This window comes from Pseudopipra pipra, chromosome 5 (assembly GCF_036250125.1).
Source record: "Pseudopipra pipra isolate bDixPip1 chromosome 5, bDixPip1.hap1, whole genome shotgun sequence".
NCBI lineage: Eukaryota > Metazoa > Chordata > Aves > Passeriformes > Pipridae > Pseudopipra > Pseudopipra pipra.
This window is the reverse complement of record NC_087553.1, coordinates 69607690-69632882: the sequence shown is the minus strand read 5'-3', so window position 1 is coordinate 69632882 and position 25193 is coordinate 69607690. Positions and strand designations below refer to the sequence as shown.

The window sequence follows — 25193 nt, the reverse complement described above, 5'->3', positions numbered from 1 at the left end:
ACAGCAACAACTTTTCTGGGCACGACTGGGGCTGGGCAAGGTTTTACCTCAGGGTTCTCTGAGGGAGCCAAAGGTGTCACTGTCCCCCGCACTGCGCCCACCACGGCACCCAGCTCTCCTCCCTCACAGGGGGGCAAAGAATCACAGAGTGCGTCAGGTTGGAAAGGAGCACAGTGGGTCATGTGGTTCAACCTCAAGAAGGATCATTCCAGAGCACATGGCACAGGATTGTGACCAGACAGTTCTGGAGTATCTGCAGTGAGGGAGACTCCACACCCCCTCTGGGCAACCTGTTCCAGTGCACTGTCACTTACACAATAAAGAGGTTCTTCATCATGTTCAGGTGGAACTTTCTGGGCATCAGTTTCTGCCAGTTGCCTGGCTGGGCTGGGCACCAACAAGCAGAGCCTGGATCCATTCTCTTGCCACCCACCCTTTAAATACTTATATACATTAATGAGGTCTCTCAGTCGCCTCTTCTCGAGGCCGATCAGGCCGAGCTCCCCCAGCCTTTCCCCGTAAGAGAGATGCTCCAGAGCCCTGATCGCCTCCGTATCTGTCACACACCGGGGTCCCCTCGGGCAGCGCTCTGGGGGTGCTGTGGCAGCGCAGCCCCTCACGCCGCGCAGCGCCCGCCGCCCCCTCCGGAGGGCGGAATCGCTCCCTCACGCCCTGCCCCGAGCGCCGGGACAAAGGCGGCGGTGCCGCCCGGGCGAGGCGGGGCCGCGGCGGGCGTCGCTCCCACCCCGGGCCGGGCTGAGGCACCGCCCGGCCGCTTTATCCGCCCGCCGTGGGTGGCGGCCGGCGCAGTGCGCAGGAGAGCGGGGCGGCTGCTCGGCCGAGCCCCGGCACCTGCTCGCCCTTCGCCGGGAGCGGCGCGGGCCCCGCCGCCGGTGAGTGCCGCCCCCCCTCAGGGAGCTCCCCTCGCCCCGCCGGAGCCCCCGGCTCAGCGGATCTTCCCTCCCTCCCTCCCTCAGTCCCTCCTCCCGTCCCCGGCTCCCGCGCTTGTCTCCCCTCGGGACTGGGATCCGCTGGCGATCTCTCCCCGCTCCGCCTGCCCCCGGCTCGGTGTCCCCTCGGGGGGAGGCCGCGGAGCTCCGCGCCCCTGTCAGCCCGCGACGGGGGAATGGTCCGGCGTTGCTCTTATTACTCACTAATGGATTTTTAATTATCCTTCCCTCCTGTTCCCAGAGCAGCGGCGTTCGGGGCGGCGGGTGCTCCGTGCGCTGCTTCTTGCGGGCTCTGGGTGGGACCGGGGACAGAGACCAAGGGAGCGGGGAAAGGCACCGGGGACAGCCCCGGAGAGCAGCTTTGGGCTTGGGTTAGTTTTGGTTCAGCGAACTGCTCCCCTGCTCTGTGTGAGGCTTGGTTTCCCACCGCTGAGCTGTTAAGAATTCCACACACACACCCCCCCCGAACCCCCCGTCACGGGTTTCTTGTTCTTCCCCGTGATAACTTAAAAACAATTTGCTTGTGCTAATTGGCAGCTTAAAGGAAATATGTTTAAGTAAAGGTTCTGTACCCGTTCGCTGTTAAACTTTGGATGTGTGGTGTACCTGACGGACTGAGGGTGATGGGAAGCACCTGCCTTGTGCCTCCTCTTGGCTTTCTGACTCTCTGCAATTACACGTTACCATTGGAAAAGATGTTGGTGTAAACAGCAGCAGATTCTAGTTCAAAATACTTTTTTTCCCCCCTCCCTTCCCCTGTCAGGTGCTTTTTCCATCTGGAGGTGGTAAGCATGAGATGGCTGGTGCTCCTTAAGATCTTAATCTTAGGTGGTTCGGGCGAGGTCTAGTATGTGCAAAGAGAAAGCACAGCCTTAAAAACACTCTCGGGATTTTCAGTAATCCAGGATCTCAAGGGCATGTTTCCTGAATAGTTTTTGTTTTAGCGTGGCAGCGAGAGGAGGTTGCTGGAAGTGGAGCTCTTGTGCTTGGTCCTGTGCATGGGTGTAGCAGGAGATGATTCCTGCGGTAACAAGCATGCAGATGAAATGGGAAAGAGATTTGGGGGAGGCTGTCTTATCTTTCCAAAGGTTTTGCAAGTACTTTAAACCATAACAAGTATCAGATATGTAACAGCTATTTCCTTTCCCCTTCCTTTTATGAAAGGCATAGAAGGAAAAGACTTTTTTCCAAACCCTTAAGCTTAAGTCTTAGCTTTAAAAGCTTTTGCAATTTCTGGCTTAGGCTAATAAAAAGGTATTATTTTAAGACTTTGCCACAGATCCTTGACTAATGCAGCATTGCAGATGGACTTCCTTGTACAGGTACTACTTTAAAGAATAATGATTGTGGTTTTTCTCCTTCCTTTGCAGTAATTACTGTTGTATAAGGGGGGAACTGGTGTTTAAACAGTAAAAAGGGGGGAAAAAGTGTTGCTCGCTTGGATTTCCAGGAAGTGAAGATATTAATTATTTCTCAGAAATGGAATAGATTTTTCAGCAGTGGCTTTCTTATCAAGGATTTGTTTGGGGGTTTTACTAGGGAAAGTGAATGAGTAAAATGAAGTTTTATGACTAGAAGTGCAAGTAATGCCTGGCATTGGAAAGGAACAGGGAGATTCTATATTGTGTCTCTGTTTTGTCAGTAGTAAAACTCCTCTCCTCTGCTAGTCATAGCTGATTTTTTTCTGTGTGCCTCTGAGAGAAATATTAACCAAGAATGTTGGCAGAGGGGTTGCCAGTTGGATATAGTAACTGGAACAACTTAACTCCTGAGCAGTTGACAAGTCTCAGGCTGACTGACCTTCTAAAATACTGGAGCATGAAAATAAATGAGCATATGAATGTGGCTTTCAAAGCCAGCTAGACAGGCTGTTACTGTTACCAAGTCCTCCCTCCTCTGTTTTGTTTTTTTTTAATTAAAAAATAAAAGCAAGTAATTTTAATTTCCAGTATAACTAACTGCTTAAATATATCCTTTTCAACTGGGTGTGCATGGATTAAACCTGTACCAAGTAAAGTCCAGGGCAAGACTTTACTGCTCTGGTTTGCCATTGCTTTTTTCAGCTCTGTTTATTTTGGGCAGGCAGACCTTTATGTACTTACATAGGAATGAAATGTCCATACATGAGTTGATTTTTAAAGTAAACACCTCTGCTTTGTGCTTCAGATGACGTCTGCCTTCCTTCTTATACCAGCACAGCAGTCACAAAAAAAAAAACCATAAGAAAGCAGCCTAAAATCCAGCTGTGACAGTGACACAACCATACTGGGGCTAAAAATTATCTTGCTGTCTTAAATGCTCTGTAAAACAGGATTTGGCTCACCATTGCTATGAGTGTAGCAGTAGTTACATAATGAAACCCTAAACCCCAGCGATGCTGCACCTGTAGCAAGACAGAAGTTGGCTAATTACAGAGGCGTCTCTGCCTGAAATTGTTTATGTACACTTGATGTCTCTAAAGTGTTGGCTGTCACAGATAGCACCACCCTGATGTTAACAGGGGAGATTTGAAAGGAGTAACTTTAAAAGAATGGGAGCTTTCCTTGTTGAAATTTGCATAAGGGCATTTGAATCAGGGGAGAGCTCAGCCATCACCTGGATGTCTTTAAAGCCCCGCATGACACTGGACTAGACAGCTCTGGGTATCACATGCAGTTCTCCCACTGAGCAGCTACTGGTCATCAAATCTCAGCTGGAAAGGACCAGTGGGAGCCTTAGGGTTGTCCTTGGGTCAGACCTTAACCTGAGGAAAGGTAACTACTTGTCACTGGCTGTAGTTTTATTTTTACTTGGGGCAGGAAGGGATTCTGTTGGTGTGGGAAATGTGAGCACTTCAGGGATCTTTGGTGGTTTCATCCACAGTGCTGTATATGAACCTTTGCCACTGGCCTTTGCTTTGGGCAACAGGATTCAGTGAAGCTGTGGGGATGCAGTAAATTGAGAACAGAGTTTACTTACAAGGGAAAAGGCAAAGACATGTGAAAACATGCTTCACAGTTGCTTTTTTTCCCCGGATGATTTGTCTTGAGGTGGACCAGCACTCTTAGCATCATCAAATCCTGCATTGGTATTCCACTGTCTGCTTTAAAAGAAGCAGCGTTTCCCAAATGCTGCAGAGAGAAGGATTGAGGTACTGATGATCTAGGCTCTTGTGCTGGCTTGGCTGTCTTCAGCAGGTAACAATATAGGGTTTCAAAAAAAAGTAAAAAAGCTGTTCTTGAAAATCTAGAAAGACCAGTTAAGAATGCAGCACGGTATGGAATCCTCTTTTTCTGGTATCTTGAGGCTTGGATTAAGGTGGTCAAAGGTGTGACCTTAGGCATTGTTTCTGAGCAAAGCATGATTTGGAGAATTCAGTGAAGTAATTGAATTATTACTTGGGCAATGAAAATGTTGGTTTGTGATTGTTTCCTTTCTTTTTAAGTGGTTGCTACATCTAATTTGAGATCCAATTCTCCGAACCATTTAAGCATGTGATGAAATGTCCCGGTGAAGTCAGATTTCAGTTTTACTGAATTGGTGCCTTGCCCATCTAGTTCTTTTAAAAACCTGTGTACACAGGATTAATTATTTCACTGTTGGCAGCTCTCACAAATTCTAGCGCAAGTTTTATGAATGACATTCAGTGTGTTTCTTGAGGCTCCAGCTTCCAGATTTAGAGGACTGAGAGAATCTTTGTTTTTAGCTTTAAAGCTAACGGATTTTGTAGCTCTCCAGCCTGAAGAGGAAAGTTTGAATTGTCACAAGCGCACCACAGAAACCAGAAAGTTTAAAACAAAATATCAGTGTTGCATGCATTGAATTCTGGGAGTCCTATGTGGTTGTTATCACTCTAATTCCTTTGGAAGCAGTTGCGTGTTTTGTCATGGGCTGCCATGAGAGCACCTTGAGTTCATACTTGGCTAAACATTTTTCCATCTGACTTGTCACCTATTCTGAAAATATCAATCAGCACTGATGTCTAAGGAAGTGTCTATAAAAATGCTGTTGGCCTGGCTTTCCTTTAGAGGACCATCCTGTCATAGTCTCTGTGTGTGTGTGTGTATTTTTTTTCTTTTTTTATTAATGGTCAGCATTTCTGTTTGTCTGACCATGCTGTGATGGCATTCCCTCTCCAAACAAGGGCAGGAACATTTCCTGGTTACTGGATGTTAAATGGCCATGACTGCCTATCAGGCAGATAGGATTTTTCATGAGGAGATAAAATGTGAATCATAGTAAAATAGCACATTATCATAAGCTTCCACATTTATGATATGGAGAAGAAAAGTCAGAATTTAACCATGCTGGACAACCCTGGTTCCTAAACATCAAGTGATGTCAATTGTTACTTAAGTGTTGTTTTGACTCTTTCTATAGGAACAAATTTACTATCTGACTCTGGGTTTCATGCGCTCAGCAAAACCTCTTTGGCCATCCTTTATGCTCCTGGAGTTTGTGAGGTTTGGCCTTTGTAGGCAGTTGTTGCTTAGTCTATTCTTCTACTAGAAAGCTTAAATATTATATATCACAAGAGTAGGACGTGGGTTACCTCTGCAGCTCAAGGATTTACTCTGCATTTCATATACTGAGGAAGGTAGGAAGAATTCAGTTGCTGATAGCTCTGAAGGAGGAAATGTGTCCACCCTAACCATAACTAACCATCAGTTAGTTTCGAGGAGTTTGGAACAGCAGTGGCTCAGTGAAGACATGTCATGGACCAGCTGGTTTTGTTTAGCCCTGGTCTTGTACAGCAGGTTCAAAGGTATGTTGCAGGAGCACTTAATACAAGGAAAAATTCATGAGGTTATTAGACACAAATGCCTGGCCTGTTTTGGGAAGCCCTGTGGTCTCCTGACCACAACACGCAGGAATCTGAATGAATTCCTGCTCTCCTTTGCCTTGTTTTATGTGCTCTGCTGCCAGCTGTCAGAGGCTGATGGAGATACAGGTCTCTAGTCTGGCCCTGTACCATCAGTTTTATAAACATCCCATGTTAATACATCAGATGACCACAGAGTATTTCCAGATGTTTTTTCCAGATGCTTAACTCTCCAAACTCCACCAGCCCCACAGAGTGCAAGATGAGTGACAGTGTGCACAGAGCTGAGTGTGGCATTGCTGTGTCTGTTTACAGCTGGCACATCAAACCAACCTTGAAGTTCACTGGCCAGTTCCTCTGTTTCAGTTGTATCACTAAGGAACAGCTGCTTAAGAACAGGCAAGGTGTATGTGATGCTCAGAGTATGGTTGAGGCTTAGAAACCTGTCTTGAGAAACATTTAATGCAAAGAGTGTTCTAGAAATTGTGTGTGTGGTGAAGGGGACAGACTAGCCTTGTGCCCTTTTAAAAATGTATGATAATTTTGTAAATTTTGTCAACTCACCTTAAATCTATTTTGCAGTTAATGGCATGATGCTCTCTGCTGGCTCTTGGCTTATGTAGCAGTTGATTTTTTTTTTTTTTTTTAGCATCTAAATGTCTTGCACTTTAGTGGGATTGATCTCTTTGCCTATGAAGCTCGTCTTCAAACAGGATAGTTAATAAACAATTTTTTCAATCTCCTGCTACTATAGAAACAGTCCCTTGTAAATGCTAACAGTGAGCTTCAGCAAAGGAGTGATCTTAGTCAGCAAAACTATAAAAATATCCTTTTTGGAAGGACAGACCTCACCTTATCTTTGATGGCAACTTAATACATTCTGTTTGAATTATGTGCCTGTGTCAAAGCAAAATTAAATCTTTGGAGGTGAAATTCAGTGCTAACTTCAGAATCTTTCAATTTCCTCCTGATATCCTCTGACAAACATGCGTGATATGTGACTTTTATTGTTTTAAATATCTCATGAAGGCTACCTCCAGTGTAAGCAAGAAGTAATTACTTCGGCTGATAAAATCACATCTACCCTAAGATATCTTTTTGGTTTAATATTTGGGATCATCTCTCCAAATAGCATTGGTCCTGTCACACTTCTGCACTCCTGTCACGGTCTGGTATTTTTTTATTATGAATCCCTAGTGGTACAGGCACACATCTCTTAAACCAAGCTAAAAAAATCCTCACTACAATGACTGAACAACAAATCCCATTGCGACCAGCTTTCATATTTAATGCCTCTCCGAAGGTCAGGAGGAACAGCCGCCTGTCATCCTGCTGTTCCTGCTCTCTCTGAGCACAGTTACCTTAGTTTTGAACCCTTTCTTGTTTCCTTGGCAATCCTCCTGAAACAGGCAATGGGGTCTGGAAACTCATTAGATTCTTGACTGTTTCTATCTTCAATATATAAAGTTGTTCACATAATAACAGGGGACATGAAAAGGGTGAAGGGACTTCAGTGTTAGGAATGGTTAGGAGGGGAATTTGTCTGTAAAGCAAATGCTGTATGCATTGCAGCAGTGCCAGTCAGCCTCACGTCAGCTCGAGCTGTGCTAGAGTACAAAGGTGTAGGAGTTTCTCAAAGCACAAAAAAAAAAAAAAAAAAAAAAAAAAACAAAAACCAAAAAAAAACGGAAAGAGAAGAAGAAATAATGTATATGAATGGGTTATGATCTTAATGGCACATACCCTTGAAGTGTTGAAGATGATATGAGAGATAAAAAGGAAAAAAGATCTTCCCCCACACCCTTTCTGCAGGCTCATGGGCTATTGCACTGCTCCCAAGCTCTTCTGAAATGAGTAAAACCCCCAAAGAAGCCACAGCTTCCAACACAAAAGCAGGACTGGTGCCATAATTCCTGATACTGGCTCTTGTGTGGGCAGCTCTCTGAACCAGTCACTCTCCCTGCCTTTAGTTATTGTTCAGGACCTTCATGAAACATCTGAGCTGGAGCTCCAGGATGAATAATGGGAGCTTGCTGGGAGCAGAGTTATTAGTTGTTATTTAGAACTTGTGGCTTTAAAGTTTATTATTACTGAACGTGGGTGTTCCTGCTGTCCTGGATGCAGATAGCCCAGCATGAAACTCAGTCCTGGTTATACAAGGTCTTGCTGTTGGAAAAAGAACAATACTCTTAAATACTTCTCCCTCAAAATTTGGGCCTGTTGACTGGTTTCTTAGTAACTTGGATTAATATCTTCATGTGGTTGGTCTTTAAATGTGGATTACAACAGATATCTGTTGTAATCTGCAGCTATGACCTCTCATAATGTGGTCTATAAAATGTTCACAGTTTTGAGTATAAATCTAGAAATCTAGTAGTCTATAACATATCACTGAGGGACTGAACAAGCATGGTATGTTCAGTTTATATGGGGGACACTTGGATAAAAATGGGTGCTGCAGCTTAAAAGTGCTGATGAGAAATAAATAATGTTTACCTTATGGTGATGTCAGTAGGAGTACTCGCTCCTTTTCCATCTGAACATCACCTTGAAAGTCATAGGATGAAATCTGAAGTCAGTGGGAGTTTTCTGTGAATTTCAGAGGTGTCTAGATTTCTTCTGATAGTCTTCCCTTCTAAAAATTATATGTATTTGTGTGTGTTTGTGTAGGATTTCAGAGGGGTCAAGATTTTCACTGATAATGTTGGCTTCTAAAAATGACGTGTTTTCTTCTGTGGGTGTGTTTGTGTGTGGCTGTTCAGCACCACAGGGTTTGTTGTAGATGGAGCTGCTGTTGCAGAGTGTGTTCTAGGCTTGGGCTGCTCTTTTCCCATTTATCCTTCTGCCTGGGTATGCAGCAGCCAGAGGTGCAGCAGCTGCCTCAGTGCTCCCGTGTCTCTCTGTCCTGCAGATCTGAAAACCAGGACCACGAGCATGTTTCTACCGCTGTGTCATCACCTAAAGCCCATCATGATGGTGCTTTGTATCTATTTATAGCTGATGTTATTAATAGAGGGAAGGAAGAATGTTCCTTTTGTGTAAAAGCATGGCTAACTCTTGATCATTAGACCTAATGTTCCTAAGAAAAGCTACCCGATACTTTTGTTGTGGCAATCCAGCGCTCTGGATTGTGGATGTGCTTCCAAGACTGGCTGGACTGCAGCCTAGCTACATTGTGTGGGAGCTTTCCCACAGGACACACGTCGGTGCTGCGGCGTAGGCGACGCACCTCTGGTAATGTCATAGCCCTCTCCTGGGAGGAGGCGATCAGCGGGATGGAATTGTTGCTCAGTGTTGGCAGATGTTATCTCACTGCTCTGAAACACTAATCAGCTTACCAGAAGGCTCTGGTTTCCCAGCCCTCAGCCCACAGCGGTGGGGAGCCAGGAGGAGTAATCCGATTGAATTGGAAATGCGGGCTTGACTCTGCTTCTCATGTCGCCTCTCGAACCATAATAAAGGGAGAAGCACTTGGGAAGCAGGACCATCTCATTTCAGTGTGCAGTGTCGGGGGAATGGGATCCAGTTCCCAGCTGGCTGCCTATAACGTGGTACCAGCTGTTTTGAGGAACGTGTCACTGCTGTTCACGGGTCACAGGCAGGGCGGGGGGAAAGATGGACTGCTAGAAAACAAGGCCATTTCTTGTTGCAAAGGATGTCTTAATGTATTGGAGCGAGAAATGAGCTGGGTTCTACTTTTTGCCTACCCCCCTCTTCATGCTGTTAGTGCACTGAGATGACTTTTGTCTTTGTGTCCTTGAGAGTAGAGGAAAAAGTTCTGCCAGGGTGTTTTGGGAGATGACGACAATTCAGAGCGGTGTTACAGAACTGGGCACTGGGATAGCTTAAAAAACTGGGGGCTTTTGCTCCAGTGAGTGCTGCTGCATTTGTCTGTTCCAGTAAGTGTCTTCCAAATGTACAAGTACTGTTTCTTCATGGCTGAGTGAAATAAAAGCTCTTTAAGCTTTAAAATGCGATTTGTAACACGTTGGTGCAAAAGTGGCACCAAGTTCTGCTCGTGGATCTTTCACCAGATGTAGGTGGCATAGAGCTGCTTCAGTAACATGTGAGTTATCTGCAGCAGTCTTAGGAAATGAACTGGGTTCTGTTTCCCTTGTGTGATCCAATAAATAGAATTCTTGTGTAAAAGCTAATAAAGCTACTTGAGCTGGGCCAATTGATATCTCAGCCAATGGGATTTTATTACTGTTAATGATGTGTCAGACTGGAAAACACAAACTGAATCTATAGAAATATGTATGCAGGGTCTGTGCTTGTAGCTGCCTATATACATCTGGTTTGGAAGCACACAAGAGGGGGTACAGAACCTTTCTTTCTATCCTTTTTTCCCTTCTATGGATTTTTCAAAGTCACCCTTTTGAATAAAAGCATTTTTTAAAAAGGTGCCTGTAAGTGGTAGATGTGCTCCAGAGCATTAAAGATATGGCCTTTATTAACTTGTGTGGGATCTTTCTTTACCACTTATTTTCTGTTCCTTTTCGAGTATTTTAACAAGCAGATTTAAATGTACCACGTTGTTCTCTGTTTCCAGACATGAACAAAGCCACCAGCCCCACGTAACACACTGACAGCTTTCTGTGCTACATCGGGACTGATAAGCCAGGGAAGTGTGATGCCTAGAAATCTCCTCTCGGATTCTCCTGAAATGGCCTCCCAAACCTCTCCAGAGCACGCACATGGGAGCATGGAGAGGGCTGGCAGTGTGGAGAACCGTGGCAGCCAAGCCAGGTGCAGAAATCTTGCCTTGGTAAGTGTTTAATGAGCCCTGTGCTTGGTGGTACAGATTACATTAGAAGCTCTGTTCACATCACAGGATTTTTGTTTTATCAAGAGTGATTTTTCCCGTTTCTAGTCCTGAGTGGTTGCTTGTGGTCTTGGTTGTTTAACTCAAAGGCCAGAAATGACTTCTGTACTTTGTTAAAAGAGCTTGTTATTCTGGTCTGATTGTCTCTGAGAGCTTGGAGGGTGCTCCTCTCCAGCCCTTCCTCCCTGAGAGCTGGGAATGGTGGTAAGGAGCAGGCATTACACTGGGCTGCTCGGTGCAGTCACCCTCACTGGGGCACAGTTTGGTGCACAGCTCTGCCCTTGCTTTGTTAAGTAGCTTGTAAAGGAACTTAAGCATAGTGTTGGTTCTACACACTGTTTTTTGCTTAAGCTCTTTGTTGACACTTGTGAATAAAGGTCTCGACTTATTCCACCTTAATTAGATGAGTAACAAATGCATCACCACAAACAAAGCTGTCTTCACATCAGTGAGCATGAGTGTGTGGCCATTTAAATTGTGTGTGAGTAACTGAGGGAGTAGGATGCACTTCTGCATTTTTCCCAATTAGCAGGGTGAATCAGGCACTGAACTCAACAGTAGTCTTTGTACTGTGACAGGCTAAGCCTAGAAAGCAGGTATGGTTCCTTCCAGATTTTTTTTTATCATCCTAACCATTTGAAAAGCATCCATTTTTAATTGGGGAAAGAGCACTCTGGTAAACATGCCTTCCCTAAATGGAAATCTAAATCTCTGTCTTGCCTTAAACATGGATTTAGGCTTTCCACCTCTTTCCCTCTGCCCTCCCTGCCAGCTGCCTTTTAATGTAGTAGTTTTCTGTGTAGAAGAGTAAGTGGAGAGAGTAAGTTGGCAGGTTGGCCCCTCTGTTTATCTATGCACCTCAGAAATGCTCAGTGGTTTTGTGCTACTTTGTGAGCTTTTTGGCAGCTGGAGGTAACTCTAAAGCTGTTCCCTCTTGGTTGTTTCTACTGAAAATACAGCTCTGTTAATATGATGCTGTATCCTTCAGCTTGTGTTGCTGGTTAAAACACAAAACAAGTATTATGGAATTTAGTCCCTTAACTGTTTCTGATCTGCTCTAGAAAACATTTGTGAAGGGTCAGGGTGAGGGGATGTCAAGAGCCAAGTACACTGTTTGGACTCAGGTAGTTAGTGTATGTTGTTTATTACATGAAAACTGGTTGAATCTTAGAGAATTACAGTCTGAGTGGTACTTTGTTAAAGAATTACAACTTCATTTTATGCAGAATTACAAGTTAATTTTGTTCATTACTCTTAACATTAGGTTCCCAGGTTATCACACTAGTAGCCAGTTATGTTTCCATGGGGTTTATTCTTAGCTGCAGTAAGCAGGCATGAGGCTAGACATTTGACAAAATCAGTATTGAATAGCAATGCTGTGTCTAAATCAGTCTGTTTGTACAGTCTCATCCTGGGTCTGCTGTGTCAGAAAATGACGTAGATTCCCTTAATCCAGCTGGATCTTGCCATGTGATAACCCATATGATGATGCATCAGCTGGAATTGGAATCCCTTCCTGCTCTGTAATGCACTAATTTATAGATGGAGTAAAAGTTGGCTGCAGATTTAGGCAATTCCCATCAGACCTGTGTGTTAGAAGAAGTTGTTCCAAGAGCCTTTAGTTTGTCTTGTTTGAGTTTGTGCATGGAGAAAGTGGAGCTGTACTGACAAGTTAATTCTGGTGCCACAGGTCCCCTTCTGTGGTTGTTCTTCCAGCAGTGTAGTAGGTGGCATGTCCAATAAGGATGACAGCTAGCATGTGTGGAATAATAGGTTGAGAAGTGCAAACTCTCTTCAATATAGGCAGAATTTCAGTTTCTGAGTTTGCAAATGGGTCTGTGTTGAACTGAATATTAAGGAAATTCTGCCTATTCTGCCTAATTGCTGGAACATGCTCCCAGAGACGTTAACTTCTTGCCTCTGTAGTTTTGATATAAAAGTTCAGAAGATGCAGAAGTTCTGGTGGCCTAATGAGAAGAAGGGGATAGATAACTTTGTGTAGACAAATAATTTCTTACTACACAAATTCTGAGAAAGGAAATTCTGGTGAGTATTTTCAGGCACACCAGACCTTCAAAGCCCTGAAACAGAAGCAACTACAGACTTATCTGCCTCTTCATTTATCACTTTCCTGGGTCTGTTCACCTAGAGACACAGCAAGGAAGGTCAGGGTCGATTTTGATTTGTTTTGTTTGTTTTTTTGTAATGGCCTTGGAAAGGAACAGGGTAGCAGTGCTTCTTATGTCAGGCCTGTACTTCTGCGGGTTTCTTCCTACTTGATTATAAAAAAGCAAGCTCTTCTCAGTGTCACACTGCATTAGTCACTAAATATAACCTTTGTATTGCATCTGTGGAAGTCAAACAAACCCAGAGATGAGATAATGGGGACAAACACTTGGACTGGCCTGAGCCTACACTGACTGCTCAGAGCTGGTTTGGCTCTTGGCTGGTTGTGCATCCCATGTCTGTGCTGGCATTGCTTGCTGTGGAACTGGTTGTCAGTTTAGGAATGACTAGGACATGGACATCAACTGCCATGTGCTGAAAAGGTCTTAAAATTCTGTGTGTGTGATTCTTCCCTGTTGTCACATCAGTTTAATTTTGCCGGATTTCTCAGCTGCTTTTTACCTAGGCCATGGTGCTTTCAGCTGATCTTGGGCAATTGCAGGCCTTCAAGCCAAATTTGGTTTTTTTGAAATGAAAAGCAAGGTGCTGATATCCTGCCTTGACTGCAGGATAATTTTCCTAGAAATGATGGATGTTTGGATCTGGATTTGTGCTGCCATATCTAACACAGCAGATGGACACTGTTTTTAGATGGGAGGAATGTTTGCCATGGTATTTTCATCTCACACCAACGTTTATAACCACAGAGGCTGTTATACATGAGGACATGAATTTGCATGTATGTTCTGGTTTCTTTTTGACAAAGGTGGTTTCCATACATCTGCTTGGCAAAAGCATGAGAGAAGTGTACCTTCTCTCAATACATGGAATCGGTTGCCCTATCCAAGGGAGAGGGTAAACAAAAACACTCTGTTCTTGGCAATTCTGGCTTCCAAACCCCATGCTTGAATGACACTCCCTGACATGTGGTATAAGAATTAACTTGCCATGCAATACGGTTGCAGCAATTTAAGGACACTTAATTCAGAGGTAAAACTGGGTCTTGGCTTTTTTTGAAGCAATTTGTCTTGTTCCATTGACTGAATAGGCCCAGATTGACTTCTTAAGAGCCAATCCTTCTCTTTCAGTGCTTCCCTCTGGTAATTGGACTGGGTATCTATTCTCAGCCATGAGTAACTACTTTAGTTTCTAGGTGGGGATAACATGCTGGGACAATAGTGTTACCTGTGAAAACCATGGCAGAGGTGCTGGTCGTACCTGAAGGGAGCTGTGCTAATTGCAACTGCACTAATAATAAGCTGTGTCAGTGCCTGGGATCTGTTGCTGCTACTTCAGTACTTTCTGTATCTGGACATGCCTTACTGAGTGATAGGTTTGAAGGATAGTGAGTTCTCATTATTCTCAGTGGTCACACTCTGAGTTTTTAATTTTATCTTATTTTCACCTTTGGGTTAGACAGATCCTCAGTTACTGCCACCACCACTCTGTTTGGGGCAGTGGTGACCTCCACAGTTTGGTCAAGTGACTGTTTCACTTGGTCACTAATCAAGTGGCTTAAACTGGCTGATGGCCATGATTCCAAAAAGATGTTTTGCTTATTCTGTTTGTTATTTCTTCAGACAAGGTTCCTCTGTGGCTCTAACAAGACTTGGTATCCAGTCACTGGAGCTGGTTTGTCACTTGTATTGTACAGGTGACATTTTGAATTTTGGTTACATAGACATGAAGAACAAGTATCTTCTGAGTAGTCTGAGCTGGTTCAGTGTCTTGTTGCACACACTCAGCATTTAACTCAGGGCTGACCTGGTTCTTTTGTAGTTATGATGTCTCTTGTAGCCTAAAAGTTAGTTGTTATGACCTTTGTCCTTTTTGGATCAGTACAGATAATTTAAATACACCAGACCTGGCTTTCTAAGTGCACCACATTACTATCTCTTTGCCCCAGCCTCTCTGAAGGGGTCCAGGGATTCCAGTGTGGTTTTAGGGCTTTTGGAAGAGGACAGATGGTGTGTCTGTTAGCCCACTGCTGCCTTGTTCTCTCACAATTTGAGTGTGCAGAATCCTGTCATGCTGAGATGCACTTTCAGGTATGTTCAAGGGAAAGTGCCGAGAAAGATTCCTTTCATAAAAGGAACGTGGTTTTCCCTCTTGACACTGATACTCCACAGGGTTTGCTGTACTATGAGACCTTTCAGCATGTCCAAGTACTTTGCCAAATAACAATACACAAAAAATGAGAAGAATTTGATGTGTTGTGTGGATACAGCTGTAATGGGGCAGGTGGAACCATTCCTTACAGGGTGTGGACAGAGCTATGCTATGCTTTATCCACTTGAAACTCATGTTAGTATGACCTGGAAGCTGTATGCCTTGGAAAAATAAGAGCCTGATTCCTAGCAAGGAATGACCTTGCTGTAAAATGTGCTAGTGAGAATATAGATCCTGAAGGCAATTTGTGCTCTGTGCAGGAACTGCACCATTCTGCTTCAAAGCAGGATCTGGTAGATAAAGGCTATTCCAGCAGGTGGGCAAGTCTGCTCTTTAACCCACACTGATAGGCATTCCTGAACTTCCAAAGTGTTTTCTTTGTGCTCCACTACTTTTCCTGGAATACTTGGATTAGAGTTTCTGTCATGTGAAAGCCAACTTCCACTTGTCTCGCCTTCAGTGCATGTAGGGAAAATTTGTTGTCTGTGATAAGGGTGGTCAGCTTTTTATATATTAAATTACACACAGGGCTGCCTCTGCCCACCACCCATTCATTCTTCCCTGTTTTAAATAAAACATGCTCCATTATTTCAGCCATCCTGTGCAGCTAAACTCTCAGCACTCCCTGCTTTGCTCTGGACCCAGTCCAGCTTGGCTGCATCCTTTCCAAAGTTCAGCAGCTGAAGCTGAACTCCGTGTTCTCAATGAGGATGTGCTGTCATGTCATCACCCTGGTTAATATATCCCAGGAGGGGCTCTGCATACCTGAACGGCACCTTTTTCCCTCTTTATGGCACTGCAACTGAGAGAATCACAGATTACACAGGCACCTTGCAGTAACTTCATCTCAGCATAGCTTCCTTATTCATCTGGGAGAGCATTTTTTGAGGCCATTTCATAAAATCTGGGTATATGACATCTCATGCTTATACCTATCAGCCAAGTCAGTAACCACCTCAGGAGAAATGAAATTGGTGTGAAGTTATTTGATTTTTGTAAAAATTATGTAGTGGCTTTTGCCTGAAATTTCTCCCCATTTTTCTGAAGGTTGTTCTAACATAGAAATTAAAGGAAAAAAGAAATTACAAGCTGATCAGCCTTTGTTTATCAAAAAGATGCTTTCAGAGTTTAAGCAGATCTTCAGCTTGCTTTTTTAAAAATAGGTTAGAAGTAATTTAGTCAGTTTATGACTTTGGTTCATCTAGTTTGTCTTTTAAATACTGGTAGATAATTTGTTTCCTCACTTAGGACCTATTGATTATATGGTTTGCTACCCATTATGAAGCACATGGGTACAATTATGCTCATAAACTGAAGAAAACAACATTCAGTATTATAGTCTTCTTCACCAAATGAAATGGTATTATCAAAATCATCAGCTAGTGGGTTGTAGAGGAAGCACTTTTTGACACAGCACGCAATTACAGCGTGGAACTCCCTGCCACAGAATGCTGTGCATGCCAGTCGTTTCCATGGGCTCACACAGTAAGACAAATTTGTGCTAGAAAAGCTCATTAAGAGCTATTAAGTACACAGATGCATCTGGGAAGTCCTTAAGCCATGCATTGCTGGAAACTGGAGGGATGGAGGGGAGAAAAATATCAATCCATCCAACCTACAGCAATGCTCTCCCCCTGCAGCCCCGCTCCCCTGTGCTGTGTGTCCCTGGCTGCTGGGGGATGCTGAGCTAAAGGGACTTTTTGGTCTGATCCTGTATTATAGTTCATGTTATCTGTAATGCACTTGCTTCCAACTCAAATATAATCCATTCTGTCTCCCCTTTCTGTAAATCTAGTCAGAGGTACTTGCCTTCTGTGTTTTGTACCTGTTCTGATACTGTTCCTGCACACAGGGCTTTCTTTGCACCCCTTTTTTCTAACAGGTAGAACTGCCTTGTCATTAACAGGCTGGGCCCAAGTGGTGCTACATCAGCCTTTCTACTGCATGTTACAATTGTTTGCTCCCTTCATTTGTTGTTGTTGTTGTTGTTGTTGTTTTTGTTTGTTTTGTTTTTTGAGAAGCATCCAGTCATTTCTCTCCCATGGAATCGTGCCTGTTAGTTCTTTGGTGCTGCCAGCTGATTGATAAATCAGTTGAATCTGGTGTTCTGTTATTTTGCTAATTGAAGTTTAGTTCTTTAGCAGTTCTCAGAAGAGTGAGTTTTCTTTCTTTTTTTAAGCACTGCAGTTGTCTTGGGATTTCCTGTGCTATTCTGTTCCTGTCAAAGCTGTGCTGGTCTTAGGATTCTAGGTCTACATTTGATGTTCTGAAATTTCTCCAAATGCATGTCAAAAATTGTGGGCCTCTGATATTAAGTTACTGTTTTGGACAGGTAGGAAAGGGATCTTTTCTATGAAACTGATTCTATTCTTCTTTTATTTTTTCTTGCTTTCTTATTTCTTTTTTTTTTTCTCTCTTTTATACCAGACATTATCATAACAGACTCTTTCCTATTTGGTGTAAGCAGGAAATGTTTGGCTGCACAGACAGCTAAAATATTAATGCCAGCTGAGCATACTCAGCTATTTCAGCTGCTTGCATCCCAAATTTCTTCCGTCCAAACAATCTTTTTAATCCTCCTAATTTAATTTAATTTGAAGCTGAGGCAGAATTTTCAACTTTCAAATTTAGCCTGTCTTTTGACAGGAGTTTTAAAGTCTGTAGTGTTAGGTGTAGGTGAAATTTAGTTATGGAAGGTGTGTTTGTGTATCAAGAGTAGGGAGTATATGGAAAGTATGAGATGAATAACTCAAGTAGCTGAAAAGACCTTTCTTTGGCTACTAAAAAAACCCAGATTCATGGAGGAGAAGGGAGGCCTGGAAAACCAGCCTGGAAAGAATATGAACTGTTCCAGTACTTGGAATATATGAAAAATGAACTAATTGCAAATAGACTTGGTAACCTTAATTAAAATTGGCACCTGTTAACTACAAAAAAAAATTCCTCCCATCCCTCTGAAAGCTTCACTATAATACAAGTAATCCAAGTGAGAATTCTGTAATACAGCCCTGTTCTCAGACCAGTGGTAAATCAAGTCACTGCTTGCTTTGCATCTCTGAGCTCCTTTGGTTTGACCAGCTTGAGTAGGTTTTTTTCACTGTGCCTGTGTGTCTAAAATGGGATTGTTTCCTTGTCTGGCAAACTGAAACATGCCTTGCCTGAGGGAGTTTCCAGCCAGACTGGATGCCTTGCATCTCAGTACAGCGACCTGACCTAACACTGCCCGTTCTCCTGAGCTGTTGTCTCTTTTTTGCTGATGAAATGTGCCATTGGTCATCTTGAAGGGAAGCTGCACGAGGGAGGAGATGGAAGTGCTAACAGAGATGGGGTTGGCCTTTCACAGCTTGGTATGCCACTTACTGCAGATGTGTTCACAAAGGGATAGTTACTCAGTTCACATCCTTCACCTAAAGGGACACTGCTCATTTCAGCAAGATTTGTGAGGATGGTAAGTCAGGTGGAGCTCTCCTGCAAATCTTACCTGGCATGGAAAAGTGCTCAGTCTTGCAGCATAGAAAAGGATGGAATGAAGGGCTTCTGGCAGTCTTTGCTTCTCTTCACATACTGTTTTGCTCAGCTCTTGATCAAGCGAGTTAAGCTCACGTGGGAGCAGTTTTTTTAGATGCACAGTGTGGTGCAGTAATTCCTGTACTGTGCCACGCTCTGGATCTGCTGCCACTGAGAATTTCTTAAACATAACCCCCTCTTTCTTTCCTTTGCCTGTGGAAGTCTGGCTCTTGCAATGAGCTCACCCTCCACAAAAGGTTCTTGGAGTCCTGTTCAGCTCCAGCTCGGGCCTACCTAACAAGGACTCCTTTCCTGTCATTCTCTCGCCTACTAGACATAGCAGCCCTATGAGTATTTGGGTGGGGAAGGAAGGAGATTGCAACATCCATTAAGGGGAAAAAAAAAAAAAAGACAAAAAGGAAGGCTTGTCTGCCTCTTGCTTTTCAAGTGCAGCTGTAAAACTTTCCTTGGCCTTTGAAAGCTCTGACATGTGGTGGGTGCGAGCTGTGGAATACGTCAGCCTTTGAAGTTCATCCCCTTTAAATAGGCATTGGCAAAGGGCATCCAAATTCTAGCTTTTGTAGCAGTTTTGCTGCAGTTTTGGTACCAATTTTGGTACAATGCAGCACGTTATAGTTCTTCATCTACAGGCGTTACTTTCCTGCAGAGGTACGTTGTTGTTATTTTTAATGCTGAGGATGGGGATAAAAGCTTTGTTTGTGCAGGGAGTTAACAGGTAGAGCTGCACTCAGGTTTTTTTAGTCTAATCTACTGTAAGATGATCTGAACAGGCCTGGTGAGTTTGAAGCAAGTTGTGCTGCCCTAGCAAGAACGTGGCTCCTCTTGGATATTTGTACTGCATACCTTTATGTATTTACCTAAATTCTCCCAGCCCTCCATTGAGAAGTAGCCTTTTTACCTTGCCTGCACATGAATCAGGTGTCCTTGGAGAATTGAAAAGTAGAGATGAGAAAGGATACAAAGTCTTGTATTGCTTTGCTGATGCTTCTTGTGAAGTTACTGAGGGCAAAGTTTCCAGTATATGCCTGGCAGGGGGGAAATTCAATCCAGAAAAGGGAAAACCTCACTTACATTTCAACAATACTTACTTGCATTCCAGAACTTACACAGTTCTCTTGGGAAATGTCTTTCCTGTATCCATTGTCTTAATGTAGTGCCTTTCTTAATCATTCTTTGTCATCTCCAAGCTTCTGGAAAAGTGAGTGTTTCCCAGGGTGGAGGGAAAAGAGTTAGGGCACTGCTGCCCAGCTTCTCATAGTGATACTGTGTTAATCAAGTTAATCAAGAGCAGTGACTCAGAGAAAATGAAGACTGGATAATCCAGGTGATTATTTCTCACTTCTGTGGTCTACAGGATCGTTTCCTGCTAAAGAAAATAGCCCAAGGCACTGTACTTCCAGGGAGCACATGGAGCACATCCTCATATTTAGTCTTAATTTTTCCTTTCTATAACTCAAAGGGTAATATCTTTAGAAACCCTCTCCCTCCTTACTATTACTTCTTTGTAATCTGCCACATAACTCTGGATAACTCATGGTGTGTAGTGGTAGAGGCACTTCTCAGCTCCAGCTCTGCCTCTAGAAGCCAATCCCATTTTGGACTACGTCAAAATGGGAATCGGCCCATTTGTTGGACTGTCCTGAGTGTACCCTTTCCCCCCCAGTGCTGCTCCCCAAGCCTTGTCCCTGAATCTGACACAAAACTGATTGGGTATTTTAAAGGGCATAATACCAGTTGCTGCTCTTTTGGTTTTTTAATATTTTTTTGTCCTCTTGCATTGTAGTGCCTCGATGCCTCTTTGGGAAGGCATTAATCTTTCTGTTTTTTTTTTTCTTTTTTCCCCCCATAGGATGATGAGAGCCTGAAATACTTAACTCACGAGGAACAGGATGTTCTTATGTTCTTTGAGGAAACCATAGATGCCTTAGAAGATGACTTGGAGGAGATGGCTCTACGTGACAGTGGCATCCACTGCCAGTCTCCAAGGTCGACAGAAGAAAACGTGTCCAGTCACTCAGAGACTGAAGATATCATCGACTTAGTGCAGTCAACACCTGAGAGCAGTGACCATGAAGGCCCTTCTAGCAGAGATACAGAGCCAGGTAGTTGTATTTCTTGCAAGGGTGGGTTTCCCTTTGATCTATCCCTGACCTATTCCAGTTCTCATTGGAAACAGCTAAAGTAATTCTGTACCTTCCTTACTGCCTCGGGATGACTGTTGCACATCAGGAGCTCTAAGGACTGTGATTTTCATTTGCCCTGGGGTTTCTGAAATTCTTGCTGTTAGTATAACATTTTTTTTTTCCATTTTTCCTTATCTCTCATGGAGGTCACACATATAATGAAGTTTTTGGACTGTGATCTCAGTCCTCTGCCTGGTGACTGAGTTGTCACTGTTGTGCACAGTCATTGCAGCAAGGCAAACAGTATTCTGTCTGTTCATGCTCTGCTTTTCTCTAAGACCTCTTAAGACTTTCTCTAAGAGTTTTAAGGTGGCAGATTGTTTGCAGTGTTACTTTGTGTGGGACTGAAAGGCAGGCAATCCTATCCAATAAGTTTGCACCAAGACACTGTATCAGCCAGTACATCCAGTGGGATGTAATGCGTCCTCTCCTGGCTCTTGTGATTGAAAAATAAGAACTGCAAAATTCTTGCAGAAGAGCAGCCATTGAAACCCAGTGAAGCAACATGCAGAGTGTGAATGACAGGCAGGAAGAGGGCTGCCAGTGACTGCATTGTAAGTGTGGTGACCTGGCCTATAGTGTCGCCTACAAGATGCCATTGCTGGCTCAGTTATTGTTTCTTCTGGCAATGTGGGCTGAGTTTGAGTTGGAAAGTTTCTGGGGGAGGGGAGAAATGATGCTGAAAGGAAGCCTTGCATTCTGCTGTGTGTGAAGACTTAATGGCATCATTGGTGCTTTGTGTTTTTAGTGTTGGATGCTCCCTGGAGAGCCGAGAGTCCCAAGCCAGCTGTACCTGCTGACCTTCCCCCGTATCCCCCTGCTCCACCACCAGTGTCTGAGGCACTTCCTCTTCCTCCTCCACCCCCTCCTCCAGTGCAGCACCCAAAATTGCTCCGCTCTGTGCCCACTCCCCTCATCATGGCCCAGCAGATGTGTGAGCAGCAGGCGGAGAGCAGGGCGCGCTTCCCCGGCGCCCTCAAGGACAGGAATTCGGACAGGAAGAAAACCCCAGTGGCCAATGGGGATCATTTCGTGGCACCAAAACACCCTCCTGCCCCTGCCCCCAAACTGCACCGGTTCCCCAGCAACATCAACATAACGAATGTCAGTGGCAAAGAGTTCAATGAGACGATTTCCAAAGCCGCCGTGAACGTCCAGGAGCGGCGAGCCCAGGTGCTGGCCAACATCAATGGAGGAGCTTTGCTGGCAGCTGAGCTGGAGGAGAAGCTGCACAAAAGTGATTTCTTGTCACGTAACAGAAGTTCTTCCTTACGGGATCTCTCTTCCGAGCAAACACGATACGAGGCCCTGACGAAACTCGGCCTAGTTAAGGGAAAGCCAGCTCAGGACCAAGTGGACCATGCCCCAAGCACTCAGCAGGTTGATGTGCAGTCCAAACAGGCAGATGCTGTTACCAATGGATATAAAAACATCCATGAGGCTTTAAAAAGAGAGCCCAGCCCTTTCCTTCCTATGGGCAAAACTGTAACAATAAAACCAGAGGTCGCTCTTGCCACTAACAAGGTCATCAGCGCACAGCAGAACACAGAGAAAAGCTGTAATGATTACAAACAGCCTGCTGTAAGCCTGGACATGAGGAGGAGATCAGGATCGCTGCCTAGACCTTCAGGATTTCGATCCCAAGGGATAACGGTGAAGTTTTCTGGCCGTGGCTCAACAGAAGAAGCTCGGAGAGAGGCCCTTCGGAAACTGGGGCTACTGAAAGAGACGGCGTAACGTGGATGGGAATGTTGTGGCAGTGGGAGGGAAGTCATGGCATGGCTTGGTGCTGGAATAGTCCCAACAGAATTGGGACCAGATGGATTGGAAGAAAAAAGGGAAAGTTCTCTGTTTCAGGCAAGCTGGGGAGGTACCAGGCACTGTGGAATGACCACTCGTGTTCATCCCGGGACTGGCACCACGTATGGTCATGTACAGCAGTGGGGTCTGGCTCTCCTTCCTGCAGAGATACTGAGCTGTTGCTCTTTGTGACTAAGAGGAATTTTATTTAATTAATGCTGGACTGTGTCAGGCAGCATCTCGTTAATGAAGTGTACAGTGCAGTATTGTTGTACATAGCGAACTGAGCGGCGACTCTTCCTTCTGCTCTTTCTGAAGCCAAAACCAAGAGCTCCGTTTGTCTCGCCCACGTGTCTATCTGTCTGTCTGTGGGAGCTCGAGATAATGTCCAAGCTGAAATTTCTGAGCAGTGTGACACCCTTCTGTGACTTCTTTTTGTTTTCTGTGTTATCTGGCTTGGCTTCGTTCCCTCCCAGTGGTGGAGTCTTCTGCTCCCTCGCTCTCCGTGCGCTTCCCTCCAGTCTGTGCACAGAGTGGCTTCTGCTTTGACCTTCTCCTGGACAGGGCAGCCCAAGCTCTGAATGGGTGACTGCACCACTCTGCTGCTGCCCCTGAAGTCTTGCCTTTCTTCCCAGCCACCTGCTTCTTGGTCATGCTCGACCAACCCACGTGTCCAGTGAAAGGCTCCAGAAAAGCCTCAAGGATATGCACCGGTTTTCACACTGACAGCCAAAGAGCCTCCTGACAATCTGTGACCCCAACTGTTCTGTACCAGGGATGGTCTCACAGCAGAGAAGCCATAGGAACAAGTTAACTTTGTACCAAATGCAAGACCCTGATGTCAAAAGTCTTGTCTTTTACGTTGGGGTTCTGGGAAGGAACTGTTCCTTTTTGAACAGTAGCTGTACTACACTGAGTAATTGTAAGTTCTTTTACTTCTAAAACTGTCATGTGATCTTCCTCTAGTCAGAATCCTTTGTTCACAGCCTTATTTGATTCTGCCCTGCCAATCCATAACAAGTTACAGCCAAAATTCGTGCAGGTTAAGTGGAGTTACAGGAGGGCTGTGTGTAAGAGCACGTCATTCCTGAATGGTCCAAGTTGATGGTATTTTGCCTTTGTTCAACAGACATGCTTTTAAAGATGGTCCCAAAAGATATTTGTGTGTTGATATGATTTTATTTTTTTTTAATATGGAAAGCTGCTCTTCCATGTTAAAACTCCTTCCCTTTTTGTATACCTGAAAACATCCAGAATGGCCACTTCAAAATCAAATGCCAAACTCCAAACCCTCTCAGTTTTTTTGTTGTTATTCCTCGATGTTTGAGTTTTCGGTGTTTGCTTGTTTTCTAAAGGGAAAAGCTGACTTATTCTCTGCACTTTTTAAGCCTCAAGCAACCCACTCCTTTTCCCAAGGAGCTGAGCAATAAACCTTGGAGAAGAGGAGGGGAGTGGCTATAGCAGAAACCGACACACCCTTTGATCAGGAGCTCTGCCATAACTGTGATAAACAAGTTTGGAGTTCTTGTGATAAAGTATTTCAAACTTGCTGAGCTTTACTTGTAAATGAAGCTGTTGTGAAGGAAAAACCTTTGTGTTATTCTCAACCTGCCTCATAAGTTGGAGTTTTTTTGCCTTTTTGTGTGTGTTTTTTTTTTTTTTTTTTAATTATCTGCTTGCTGCTTTAATTTTTAATCGTGTTGTTACGGTATCTGGCTGGTTCTGTTATGCAGTTATTCTTTTCAGCCTTTTCACTGGGGAAGTGATCGTGTTCCTCACTGTGAGAGGCTTACTATACATAAGCAATCAGTAATTAAAATATGTGGCCATTCCTGGGCTGGCAGAGCACTTAGGCGTGCATAACCGAACGTGAGACGTGCTGCTGGAACAAAAAAGGCTGCCTGTGTGCTGTGAGCACAGCACATGCTTCTTCTGCTGGGCTCTGAGTCTCCAGTCCTAAATCAGAAAGACAGGGGAGCACAGAAAATACATCCAAGCACGTGCTTCACTGCAGGCTGGCATGGAGTCCTACATGTGGATGATGAATCATAATTTATTAACATAACCTGCTAAGTAAATTTAAATGTTTCATGACCTTTGTGCTTTTCAGTCCTGGTAAAGCAAATTCTTCATTCTGGATGTGAAGTGCGTACAAAGCAATCTTCACATCTAATCATTCCTCGCCAGCTCCTCTTTGAGTTGTTTACAGCTGGAGTCCATGCTGAGCAGACAGGGGGTGGAGGGGGAACCCTGACACTACTTCATTGAAATGCAGTCCAGTTCAATAACTCTGTAATGTAACCCTATTTAAAAAAAAACAAATTAGGTGTTTAATATCTAAATTATAAAGCTGCCTATGCTGAATTAGCTGGATCATGTTCTTTCATCCTTTGTGCAGGGCTGTGTCCTCAACTGGTGGGAAGTGAGAGTTAGATCTTCATTAGGTAAAGCAGTTTCTGCCCAGGGAGGACTTGGAACGAGGTATTCATTGTGGCCCTTCATTATAGCAAATATCCTACTGATAAATTCTTCTCTGTGCCTAAAACTGTAGTAAGTAAAGCCATGTACTAAATGAAGTTAAGTCTAGCTGCTAATAACCTGTATATAAATTTAGCTCTATTTTGTGTATCTTGTTTTGTGTGTATATGTTGCTGTGATTTTACTTTTTTCCCTTTGTGTTAGAGGTAACTGTCTTGCACAAATCTGATAAATCATCCATTAAACTGGGATAAACCCAATGAAATGATTGCTGATGGCAGGTGGCCTTTTGG

At 44.1% G+C, this 25193-nt stretch overlaps 1 protein-coding gene across 2 annotated transcripts; it reads left to right on the top strand.

Annotated features, from left to right (window-relative positions):
- The first annotated feature begins 735 nt into the window (after window positions 1-735).
- PROSER2 (proline and serine rich 2) lies at window positions 736-25169 on the top strand. 2 transcript variants are annotated; one of them, XM_064656509.1, is made up of 4 exons: window positions 736-893; window positions 10304-10519; window positions 20289-20541; window positions 21371-25169. In XM_064656509.1, exons 2-4 carry the CDS (start codon window positions 10385-10387, stop codon window positions 22357-22359), a joined length of 1377 nt encoding a protein of 458 aa, XP_064512579.1. In that variant the 5' UTR covers window positions 736-893; window positions 10304-10384; the 3' UTR covers window positions 22360-25169. The 2 variants fall into 2 exon arrangements, with proteins under 2 accessions (XP_064512579.1, XP_064512578.1); XM_064656508.1 differs by having other exon boundaries at window positions 20289-20544.
- Window positions 25170-25193: the final 24 nt, after the last annotated feature.